This window comes from Phocoena sinus, chromosome 7 (assembly GCF_008692025.1).
Source record: "Phocoena sinus isolate mPhoSin1 chromosome 7, mPhoSin1.pri, whole genome shotgun sequence".
NCBI lineage: Eukaryota > Metazoa > Chordata > Mammalia > Artiodactyla > Phocoenidae > Phocoena > Phocoena sinus.
Window position 1 is genome coordinate 7,224,642 of NC_045769.1, and position 12,336 is coordinate 7,236,977.

At 38.5% G+C, this 12,336-nt stretch overlaps 1 protein-coding gene across 6 annotated transcripts in view; it reads right to left on the reverse strand.

Annotated features, from left to right (window-relative positions):
* The window catches only part of GIGYF2 (GRB10 interacting GYF protein 2), a 126,658-nt gene that overhangs the window by 46,582 nt on the left and 67,740 nt on the right, over positions 1-12,336 (reverse strand). For 4 of the 6 annotated variants that reach the window (XM_032636946.1, XM_032636941.1, XM_032636942.1 and 1 more), the window contains 6 exons: positions 9,658-9,837; positions 6,030-6,247; positions 5,775-5,937; positions 5,494-5,682; positions 2,288-2,484; positions 1,146-1,305 (listed from right to left, as the gene is read on the reverse strand). In XM_032636946.1, the coding sequence (XP_032492837.1) occupies positions 1,146-1,305; positions 2,288-2,484; positions 5,494-5,682; positions 5,775-5,937; positions 6,030-6,247; positions 9,658-9,837 (1,107 nt within the window). The remainder of the gene's footprint in view (positions 1-1,145; positions 1,306-2,287; positions 2,485-5,493; positions 5,683-5,774; positions 5,938-6,029; positions 6,248-9,657; positions 9,838-12,336) is intronic. The other 2 variants (XM_032636947.1, XM_032636945.1) reach the window with 1 other exon arrangement.

Consider the following 12,336-nt stretch of genomic DNA (forward strand, 5'->3'; position numbering starts at 1 on the left):
TACTGAGCCCATGAGCCACAACTACTGAGCCTGCATGTCACAACTGCTGAGGCCCGCGTGCCTGGAGCCCGTGCTCCACAACGAGAGAGGCCACCGCAATAAGAGGCCCAGGCACCATGACAAGCAGTGGCCCCCGCTTGCCACAACTGGAGAGGGCCTGCATGCAGCAATGGGGACCCAGCACAGCCAAAAATAAATAAAATTTTAAAAAAACAAAATATCCTGGATGTAGTATTGTTTTACAGTTTTGTCAGAGGTTACCACTGGGGGAAACTGGGTAAAAGGTACATGGAATCTCTATATTATTTCTTACAACTGCTTGTGAAGCTATAATTATCTCAGAGTAAATTAAATTAAAACACACACAACAGATTCTACAGGCATGTGAAGAGATCATGAACAAATATATACAGTGCCAGGTAGTGACAGATGCTATGAAGAAGAATAAAGCAGGGTAGGGGGACCGAGGATAGAAAGGGAATAATGATGTTAGAGAGAGGTCACAGGCTGTACTTGGTAAAACATTATCATGAAACTGACACTAACAGAGTGAACAACGAATTTCAGGTTATAAGCAAAAACTTCAAAAGCAGAAATGAAAAATCAACCAAATGTCCTTCACAGCATTCTCTCCCCATTCTAATCTAACATGCACCATATACATATTTTAAGCAATCAGTTTATAATATGGTACTCTTTTTTCAGATATTTTAAATAGTTCTTCATCATTTATGATATCAACTCCACTTCAGTGAAACATCCAACCAATGTTTTCCAAGATGGCTGCCATCATCTTTCTTTACGGTAGGGAGACTAAAATACAGTGAATGTACGAAACTCAACTGCCTAGTTAATACCTGACATGCCAGAAATGAGGATGTCTTAAGCATACTGTTTACAACCCTATCATATTAGTCATCACATTCTGCCTTGTATTCAAATTGTTTTCACTAGACTCCCTCCCATCACTGAAACTGTAAAGTACAATGGAGGGAACCTATAAACAAGCCTTCTATATATGAAGAAAGCCGGTAGCACTGACTTTTGTTCTACTAGTATACAAATTAACGTTAAATAATTACCATCCTACAGAATCTGGAGGTAATGGCATACTTCTGTACATAAAGTAGAATGGAACAACCTACCTTGAATTTCTCCCTGAGGATCTTTGTAATACCACTTCTGCATTGCTTCATGCATCAATGGAATTGAGACTCCCTTAGCTCTGTGCTCTTGCAGTTTTGATGCCAGTCTCTCATCATCTAGTGCATTGTCTTGTAGATAAGCCACCATCTTCTCAGCTTGCTAAGGGAAAAATTAAAAAATGAATTGTGGAAACAAATGATGCTAAATTAATACTTGTACATATAAAAATTGTCTGCCTTTTTTGGACTACTTGATCTGTGAGAGGCATTGTACAAATAACGCAGCAGGCAACAATTTAATTCGTCTAACATGCCATGAAATAGGTACTATCCCCATTTTACAGAGGGGGAAACTAAGGCTCAGAGGGTGTCAAGTCTTGCTCAAGGTCTCAAAATTATTAAGCAAACCCAAATGAGACTGAAACACAAGCTGGTATGGATCAAAGCCCAAGCTTCTAATCAACATATTTTAAGAGTGCCATTTAGACAAATAAACAATCCTAAGTTATACAAACTAAACCTATAAAAAACATGAGCATTAACAGATCAAAAGGTTCAATTAAAACAATTACAAATAAAATCTTTTACAAGTTTTACTAAGACACTGTTCCCTTTCTTCCTTTCTTCAACATTTCCTGCCACCAACCACTCCACCCTGAAGAAAAGAGAATTTCTTTTGTAGAAAGCAAGTTATCATTTACTTTACATATAAACAATAGTATATAAAATCTTAGGGAACTCTAGAGGCATGAATACGATGGTAATATCCTGAGAGTTTAACTATTTTCCCTGTTACACTTTAGGCAAAAAATAGAAGACACAGTGCCTATCCACAGCTGCCTTGTATTCGCCATTTTTGGCATTCCATTAATTTCCAAAAAGAAAAAAGAAAAGCAAACAGCTAAGGGCAACCTCAGAAGAGCAAAAAATAACCTGATATAATGACTCTACACAGCAGAAACTTAAAAGCATTAAATGATCTGAAAGACAATTACTCATAAAAATAAACACTAGACATAAAAACAACAATTTCAGTACACAAAACCTAGTGCACAAAAGTTCCATTTCTGAATATTCATTTAATGCTTTTCAATGTTTATGGCAGTTCGAGAGGGGAAAAAAAAGGATTACGTGATTTGTACCTGTTCCAAATGTTTGAGACCCTCTTCATCATCCGGTTCTGTGGAAACACTGCCCATACCAGGAGCACCTACGACCGGTGTTTCAACTGGCCGGAGGGCAGGACTAGGATTGGAAACAGGAGGTGGAAGGATGAGAAGAGGAGAGGCTGTATCTGAAGGAATCTGTGACAGGGGCTGCTGGACACCAGGAACCATTTCTAGAGGAAAAAAATGTAGACAGATAAAAATCCTTTAAAATATAGAGACTCTTATGAAAAATAACTATCAAGTCGGGCAGCTTACTAATTAAGTGGGCTCAACAGATATGTGAACCGTGTCATGAACACTGCTGCTACTTCTTATGGAGAAGTGTAGTATTTTTCCCTAGAATGACAGAAGTACCTGCATAGGACGACAACAAATAAGATTAAAAGGTATCCAGAAAGGCCTTTTACAGTGCCAACCTGTATCACTAGAGCATCTACCCAATAGTTATAGGTCTACCTCCTGAAAACAAACAGAGTCAGTCCAATCCCTTCCTTACATCATGTCTCTGAATAGTAAAGACAATTTAAACAGCGCTGCAAATCTCCTCGAAGATGCCACATCTCGGCATAAAACTCTTTATTAAAAATATCTTCAATTATTTTGACTAAGTACCTATTTCAAGTTATTATTAACATAATTCAATGCAACACATTTTGTAGGATAACAAAAAGCTCTCGGAGTCGACCCGTACAGTGCAGGAGGTTCTCTGCAATAAGAATAAAGACTGCAAAAGAGGTTGTGTCTTGGTTCCTATTTCTAACCTCTCAGCATGCAGGTTCTTAGAAAGGAAAGGGGGATGGAAGTAATTAGATACAGTTGCAGTTTCCCCTTTGAAACCTTGTTTGTTAAATTACAGATACCGTCTGCAAATTCCTGTTCCTCTCACTCTATCCTTTCTTTGCCAAACTTAACAGGACAGCCTATACAACCTGTCTCTACCTCACCACCAACCACACGCTACAACGTGACTTGCACTCCCAAGTCCCCAGAAAAGCTTCTCTCCCAAAGATAAGCAGTGACCCAAAGTCCCCAAATCCAACAGCTCCTCCTAGTCCCCGTCACCTAGCCTTAGTCTGACATTATCTTCCCAATTCTAAACTGGAACATTCTCCTTCCTTCATTTTCCTGCACTCTATTCTTGCCTCTGAAGATTTTTCTCTGGCTTCTCTATCTACCCTCTGAAAGTAGGAAATATCCGTGTTCTATTCTCAGTCCAATTCGTCTCACCTCTAACAAGTGTAATCTTTTAAATTTTCATTCTCTCTGGCCCTAAACTCTTCCCATTGAGCTACAGTCCCCTCACTCAGAAATGCTCTCTGGCCATCGCTATCTAATTTCTCATCAACACTTCAGACTCAATGTTCATAACTGAATTTGTTCTCTCCCCTCCCAAATGTGCTCCTCAATTTCCACTCTTTTTCTGCTAAGGATACCATAATCCTCTCAGGCACCTCACTCATCTTTGACTCTTCCGTCTTCTTTGCCCTGATATACAACAGTAACCACGTCCTGCCAATTTCTACTTTGAAATCTCATCTGCCACTACCTCCCTTTACAAGTGTACTGCCTACACCACAGTGACTGCTCAGGACACCAACAGGTCTCAGAGCAGCCCATCTGTCATCACAACCTACCCTACACAGAGAGCTGTCAAGTATATGTTCCAACCGTGTTTCCCACCAGCCTCCTTTTCACACCTCATAATTCATGTAAATAAAAACAGGAGCTGATTTCCTGCCCATACCTGGACCAGTCCTACTTCCTCACTGTAGCTTTCACTGCTACCTAGTACTGGAATGCCCTCTCCTAATTCATCCAGCTACACCTACCTCCAAATTCTACTTATTATTCCAAGACAAGCTCAAAGACACCTGATCCCTGAAGCATTCCAGGAGTCTGCCAATCATGAATTCCTATCATTACTTTTCGTCCTAGGTTACCGATATACACATGCTTTATTTCCCCCAGAGACTATAAATCCAGAATTTCCATCTTTAATGCCACCTATGCAGCTTTCCCAAAATATACATGTCTAGACCCCACTCTAAAATCTCCTGGAGCAAGGCCCCAGGCATGTACATTTAACAGTATGAACCACAAGTAATTTGGGGCTGGGAGGGGGGACATATCATAATTGAAAAATGCAAGAGGTCTCAAAACATGCAAGTCCCACGGTGCCTTGTATATATAGTAGAGATTCAAATACTTGCTGAATTCATTCATTCAGCTTTATGATAGACGTGAAAAACTGAGAAACAAAAAACCCTTGGTTCAAGCTACCAAAATAGTATTTATGGGGCAAAAAAGAGAATAAACAGATCTTTATAATATTGTATTGCTATGTCAGAAACAGTGCTGGTTGTTTAAGAAGAAAGAGAAGACACCTAACCTAGCTTGGGAACTTGGGGTGGGAGAGTTTCAGGCACAGAGAAAAGCATATGCTAAGGCACAAAGGCAAGAGAACAAGGCACATTTCAGGACCTAACAGGCTGTGAAGCTGGTGAATAGAGTACAAAGTAGAGAGAGATGGTGCTGAAACTGTACGGAGGGAGGCAGATGCCAGGTCATGCAAGGTCTCTTAGGCCATGTTAAACGGTGTGAATTTTTATGATGAATAAATCAATTCACCTTTCAATATCAGGCATTATACTGTCATTTTATGTCCAAGAAGAAACATGGGAATGAACATTAATATTACCTACTAAGGTATATGAGCAACTTAAAATCAATACAATGACATTGGAGAAGGAGATACACTTTAAGCTTATTCTCCAGCAAAGGTGATGGACTTGCACAGATCCATCTTGGCCTCTTTCGAAACAATGGCATTCTGGTGTGTCATCTGGATGCACACATAGTCATTACATAAAAGGAATCTGATATGGGGAATCAAACTACCACAGAGGATCCCAAACTCAGTTTGTTTGACTGATACCAGGGTGGCTATATCATAGCACCCTAGGAAATGATACTACTTTGCTGCTTCTAATTCTGTTTTGATGAATTCTGAGATAGATACACAGGGGAAGCAGTGTTTGAGGTTTACTGGTAAAATAATCTACTCCAATAATTTACCACTAGAAGCAGTTCAAAGAGGCATAAATAGAAGCCTCTCTTATCGGTGATCACGGGCCCCAGCAAAATCCAAGTTTGGCTTGTTGCCTCTCATAAATACATACCGTCCCCCCTGCTGGGTACTTTGGTTGACAGACTATTTTCTGTCCGACTCTCTTCTTCAGCTTTTTCCATTTGCTCAGTTTTGGGTTCCTCTTTCCTCTCAAACTGTGGTGCCTCCTGAGGCTGATGGTCTGCAGGAGTGCCTGGTCTAGCAGATGAGGTGGAGGTTTGGGGGGTTTCCTCACTAGCTTCTGTAACATGACATAATCTTAAATTAACAACTTAGGAAACTTTTAGTTTGATTTTTTTTTTTTTAAAAGTGAAGGACAAAAATGAGCCTTACCAACTCCTACTCTGTCTGTCTTTTCTCCTTCCTTCTTATTTGTCTTATCGGGTTCTTTGGCTTCTTCATTATGGCTACCTTCAGAGTCAGAGCATTCCTCCCCTTCTTCTACAGGCCGGAAGTCCATCTCCTGCTCTTCTGGGATAGGCTCTTTCTGTACTTTCTGTAGCAAGAAAATTAAGCCAAAGATTAACAGCATATTTGGATTTGGAAGAAGGTCAGTACCTGTCATAATATTTAAAACAAAATTCTTACCTTTAGAGACAGGAATGCTCCAGATGAGTCAAATGTGCCCATTTCTTCTTCAGCATCCTCTAAGCACCATTCAGGCAAGCTATCCCTGTCATCATCTATGCTTCCACTGCCAGAGCGCACCCTTCGGTAACCCCGTTCATCATCCCGATCTCGAAAGTCAAACTCAAACCTTCGCCGTCGTTCCATGTGTTCCCGCCAGCCTGCAGAACGAGGGCCATCTGGGATGAGGAGGAGGACACAAACCTTAGAAAAGTTTTACGACAGTATTTGAGAAAGAAAACCACAGATAGGAAACAAAGGAGAAAACTACAACTGACGGCAAATTCAAATGGATCAATCTACTAAAGAGAAAATTAGGCAAATGAAACGAAGCTCAAAGCTCAGTATTATATATGATACGCCATCACTAAGTGACAACAGTAGTTATCATCATTAACTACTGAGTCACACAACATACTCTAAAGCTTTTAAAGATAAATTTAAAACAAATCACTTTTAAAAGACAGTTCTCTGCAAAGTACATACTTTTAATAAGCTCTAGATATCTGACTGAAATGCTGCTAGGCCACTCACGTGGCCCACTCCTAGCCCAGACTTATGGCACTGGATATCTTTCCATACTGAGGTCCATGCCTTCCCTTTGGCAAGTCTTAAAGCATTTTCTTTCTTCTGATGAAAATATCATTCTTTATGGATAAGACCAGCTCCCTTGATAATATATAATAATATCCAAGATACTATGATATTATGTCAATTCATAATATCAAACTCATCATGTCCACTTACCAGCGCTAGGATCCCATTTGTAATTCTGATTCCCAAAAAAAAGTCATGGAATTATAGCACTGACATGTCATATTTGGCCCACTATCCTAGTTTTATAGTTTAAGAAGCAAAACCTCTGACAGCAGAAGTAACGTGCATAATGAAAAGCAGAACTAGAATCCAATTCTGCATCCTCTACTGCTTTTTCCACAATAACATGCTTACTCTCCTTTTCCTTTTCTCTCATCTCTTAACTCTCCCTAGGGAGTTTTAATTTAATACCCCCAGGGACATTCCTAAATTCACCCTTGCATATTATGTAGCACATCTACTTTCCAACAAAAAACGAATGCCTAAGACCAAAAGCTACAAGTTAAGGTATTTTCTCTCTCTCTAAAAGAAAGGGGGGGGGTTCTTGTTAAAATCTGACAAACCTGAGCCTAAGAGAGTCTTAAGAGGAGACACATGTTTTAACCTATATCTTTGCTTTCTCTGTGGGAGACAGCAAAAGAAATGAGGTCACAGTTAAATGTTACTATACTACTGAGGCCCAATTTGCTAAAACCAGCAATCTAAAAATCAAACTGAAAACCGAAGGGCAAAATGTTAAAACACCAAATACAGGTAGCATCTTATAAGCCACTTACAAAAAGGTAAGAAAATATTATTCTCCCACTTCCCACACTTTACTTACAACAACAAAGCACCATTTACTATCTTCTATGAAAATGAAGGAATTTTACACCCAGACTGCCTAAATGTTAACCTAGAGTCGTTATCCCAAAGAAGTGCTCATGATCAAAAGCTGAATTCCAGAGTACTCTGTCTGCTACTCTTACTTCTAAGTATGCACTGTGATAGAAATCTATCCTTCTAGGCATGTGGCTCATTCTTCTCTCTTAACTAAGTTTCCTAAGTTCACCTCCCAGAGTGGGTGCTTAGCTGTCCTTAATGCTCCCAACTCCATACATATCCAACTGTGAGCCATACTTCAATAAAACTATAATATTTTTGTTGTCTTAAATAGTTAATAAAATTTTATTCACGAAACTAAATTTAGCAGATAAGGCACATCTCTAGCTTATTAAGACTGAGACCACTTTATATCAGAACTAAAGTTTGATACTATTTTCATAAGTCAAAAATCATGATATTTAAAATTTTAATCAAAGCCTAATAAAGGATTAACTAAAATGTTAAGGGTAACTGATAACAACTGATATAATCAGACTTATTTTTAATATGCTGGGTTGAAAAAGTAGATGGTATATTTTTTAATGCCTATTTACAGTGTTTTTTCAGCCCCCATGCATCTTTATGTCCCCCAAACTGTCTTTTTAAAATATATGGATAAAAATTTTGGAAAATTGTCAAGTTGATGACAAAACTGACATGAAAAGTCAAATACTGGAGAGAAAGATTTAGAAAAGATGGGGAAAAAAAAAAGGACTACTATATATATCCAAAATCTAAGCTCTTGGGTGAGGAGGGTAAGTGGTAGAATATAACACTAAAGTTTTACTTTTAACTCACTTTAACAGAATCAACATCAGACGTTTGGGTTCAGAAACACTGTTCATCTTCCAAAACATTCACCTTGTTTGTTTTTGATCAGCTGGAATATTTCTTCTTGCTCAGCCCAGATCCCGTCCATTCTTTCAGTGAATGCTTGTTAGGAACATAGTCTACAAACCCTTCTGCTTACAGGCAAGCTCAGCACAAAATGCCATGATGCCTTGAAGAGAACTATAACAGACGGCTGCCCATGACACAGACTGATGAGAACTGCCTAAATAACTGTGATGCAAACAATGCCCACTAACAATAGAAAACTCACCCAAGAGGCAGCCAATGAGGAGTTGGGGTAAAAGCATTATAACTCTATCCAAAGATTAACTTCACTAAGTTTCCACCTACCCACAACGCCATAAAGCACCCTGAATGCCTGTTATAATGTTAACTCAGACGGAGACTAATGGTTTGTTAATAACTTAATTTTTAAAAATAAATAAAAACAGTTTACATTATTATTATAACTTCCTCTATTAAAGTAAGCTTCCTTGGCATATAGCCAATAGATAAAACAATGTTATGCATGTGAAATTCAAAAGACATGTACACACTCTTTGTATGCTTCAGTTCTGCATGACCCCAAGATTTAAACTACAGTGGCATCTGATGATCACGAGGCATAGAATCAACACTTGGGTAGGGAACGTTCTTTGACACAAAGCACCAGAGTCTTCAATTACCAACATATCTAATGTCGGGGAAGAACAGTTTGAAGCATTCTTAAGAGTCAAACAGAAGAACTTATAAAACCACTAATCACGACTATTCTCTCTCCTTTTTCTACAGTTAGAGGGACAAAAGAATAAACTTGTGATTATGTTTTTGACCTGGGTTTAAAGTTTATTCTTCAAATGAGCAGAAATCACATTTTTAGGACAAAAAGAGAAAAAAGAATAAATCCTCTCTTATGCAGGAAAAAAACTCACTTCAGGGGGAGCCCATATTCCTAAGTAAGCATATAATTACCACCTAAGAAAAACGCATGCTGAAAAAAGATTCAAAAATTTAGGAAAACTGAATGAAACCCTCTCTCATTTTTGCAGTTAAGGGCAGGTGCTTCCCATTAAACCACACTGCCCCAGAAAAATAAAAGTGACTTTAATCAACTAAATAGCTGTGGGGAATATTTTATGTTAAAAATTTTTGTGGGAGCAAGACTGAGTGTGACAACATAAATATGACCCCTCTTGTTTTTCTTTGCTGGTTTATGTTTTCCACTTTATCCCTAACAATTCCCACCAAATCCTCACTATTTCGGCCCCTGTGTGCTTTTACTCAGCAGAATTCTTACCAGGACTGTGAGGTCGCCACCTCTCTCCATCCCTCCTTGATCCAGCTAGTCGCCAACCTCCATCATCATCTTCTCCATTCTGTTCCTCTCTAAAAATACGCCAATTTTCACTTTCTGATCGTATAAATTCATGCTTTCTTCCCACTGATGTTGGGCCACCTTCCTCAAAATTTGGTCTCCCTGTAAAGAAAATGAGTCAACATAAGCCTCTCAGCCAGCAAGGATTTTGAACAGACTTGACTGCTCAAATCAAGCTTTTCTGCAAAGGTGTCCATTTCAACGTTCAGGCAGTATAAATAACTGTGGATATATGTGTACATTATTAGACACATTTCTCAAAGCTGAATGTTCTAAGACTGGGAAATTATTTTTTTAAACCAAATAATATGCGCATTTTATAAAAGGCCATGCAATGAAAACTGAATCAACCTTCCCGCTACACAAGAGCCCCCCCGAGTCTTGTTCCCCAGAAGTAACCACCATCAACAGTTTCTTATAAAGCCTTCCAAACACTGACCATGGTTATACTTATGCATATATATACAGATCTCTCATTCACACTCACATAACACTACCCTCAGGCTGTTACATATGTTGTTTTGTACCCTCGCTGTTTTCACTTGGCAGTCCTTCCTTACCAGCATATACTTCTTTTTTTCCGTTTTTAAGTCATACAATATTTTTAACTGCATGATTTACTAAATCAACTTAATTTATTTAATCAACTTCTACTGGTGATTCTGTCCAAATAGGATATCTGTAAACTTCAACCTCTCTTTTATTCCTAAACAGACTGTAAGCTCAAAACCAGAGTGTGGAGGCACTCTACTTTTCCTTTACTCTAGCACCTAGTACACTACAGGCGTACAACAAATTGCTCTGGAACAGAATTCAAAGCTAAGCTATGTCTAACCTGATGCAACTCAAGAGCTACATTAACAGTGAAAGAGAGCCCCTTATGCCAAGTAAACTAAACTGGTTTCAAAGGACAAGATAATTCTGAACTGTGCAAATCCTTCAGTCACCATACCACATGTGCTACCACTTACAGTTCACAACAAATTACCCCAAACCTCACATTAAAGTATGTAGCTGAATATCCGAAACATACATTGATGTCTTCAGTTTATAACAGTAAAATATACAAATTCTCACAGTAACAACCTCAATTCTTTTCATTAAACCATGTTAAAAGTGAAAAAAAATTCTACATTTGAAAATGAGGAAATTCTAATTTCTGGTCATCCTCTTATATTCAATTTCACACGTATTAAGATTCCATATCCTGTTCACCCAAACAGTTATTAGGTTGTTACAAGATATTATTCTATTACAGAATAATCTTGGAATGGGGGGGGGTACAATTATTTGCTTGGCAAAATACCCTTATTATGACAGGCAGCCTCTAAGACAGCCCTCAACAATCCCTGACTTCTGGCCTCTGTGTAATTCCCTCACCTTAAGTGTGGGCTGGCTTGCTCCTAACAGAATCCAGCAGAAGTGATGAGATGTCACTTCTGATACTAAGTTAAAAACTTCCATCTTGGACGCTCTCTCTGAGGGAATCCAGCGGCCCTGTTGTGAGGCAGCCCTGTGGAGAAGCCCACATGGCAAAGAACTGAGGCTTGCCAACAGCCTCGTGAGTGAGCTTGGAAGCGGATCCAACCCCAGATGAGCCCTGAGATGACTGCAGCCTCATGAGAGACACAGGCCAGAACCACCTAGCTAAGCTGCTCCATCCTGGCCCACAGAAACTGAGAAAATAAATGTTTGCTGCTTTCGGCCACTAAGTTTTGGGGTAACTTGCTACATGGCCACAGTTAATAAAAACACTCACTTAACTGATTTAATCTTCATAACAATACTCAGTATTAGAAATTATTTTTCCCATTTTACAGCTGAGAATATTGAGGCTCAAAAAGATAACCCAGGAGAATTGTCCAAAATCACACACCACTATTTAAATGACACAGGATTCAAATCTTAACCTTCTGACTCATTTAACAAATATTTATTGCATACTGCACTAAGTGCCAAGTTTTATGAATTCAAGTATAGATACATTCCATGTCTGCCCTTGGGTTAGAAGGGTCAGAAGACATTCCAGGTTCTCTTGCTCAGAATAAGAAGGGATGAGACATTTTACAAAGCCCACATCCATTATATGACTTGATGAAAAATATAGCTATACTCACAGAAGAAAAATTTAAAACAAAGAAATCCCTAATGCGTATAAATTGATAAGTGATGGCAAGTGACTTTTAACATATGTAAATCATTCAGTCACAAGCAATATGTGCCAGGCATACTGAAAATACAATCGCCTGATGGATGAGCTGGTCAAAACACTGATTTTCATCTACTTTTACACTACGTCTTTGAGAAGTAATGAATGTACCAAAATAAGCAAAGGAAACCCATTAATGGCAAAATGCTTAACGCATCAAAAACTGGTCATTACAGTTTTTTCTAACAGATGATAAGCTGCAAAAAATTAAAGATATTAAAAATAAAAATACCAGTAATTCCTCAACCATAGAAATAGAACTCTACATATCTGTGGTTTTTACATAACATCTTTAAAATGTAATTTCAATCAGTGTACCCACTATTTTGTAATCTAAATAGCAAATACTTCTCTGTGATTATACATCTTACTGATAATATAAATGGATACAC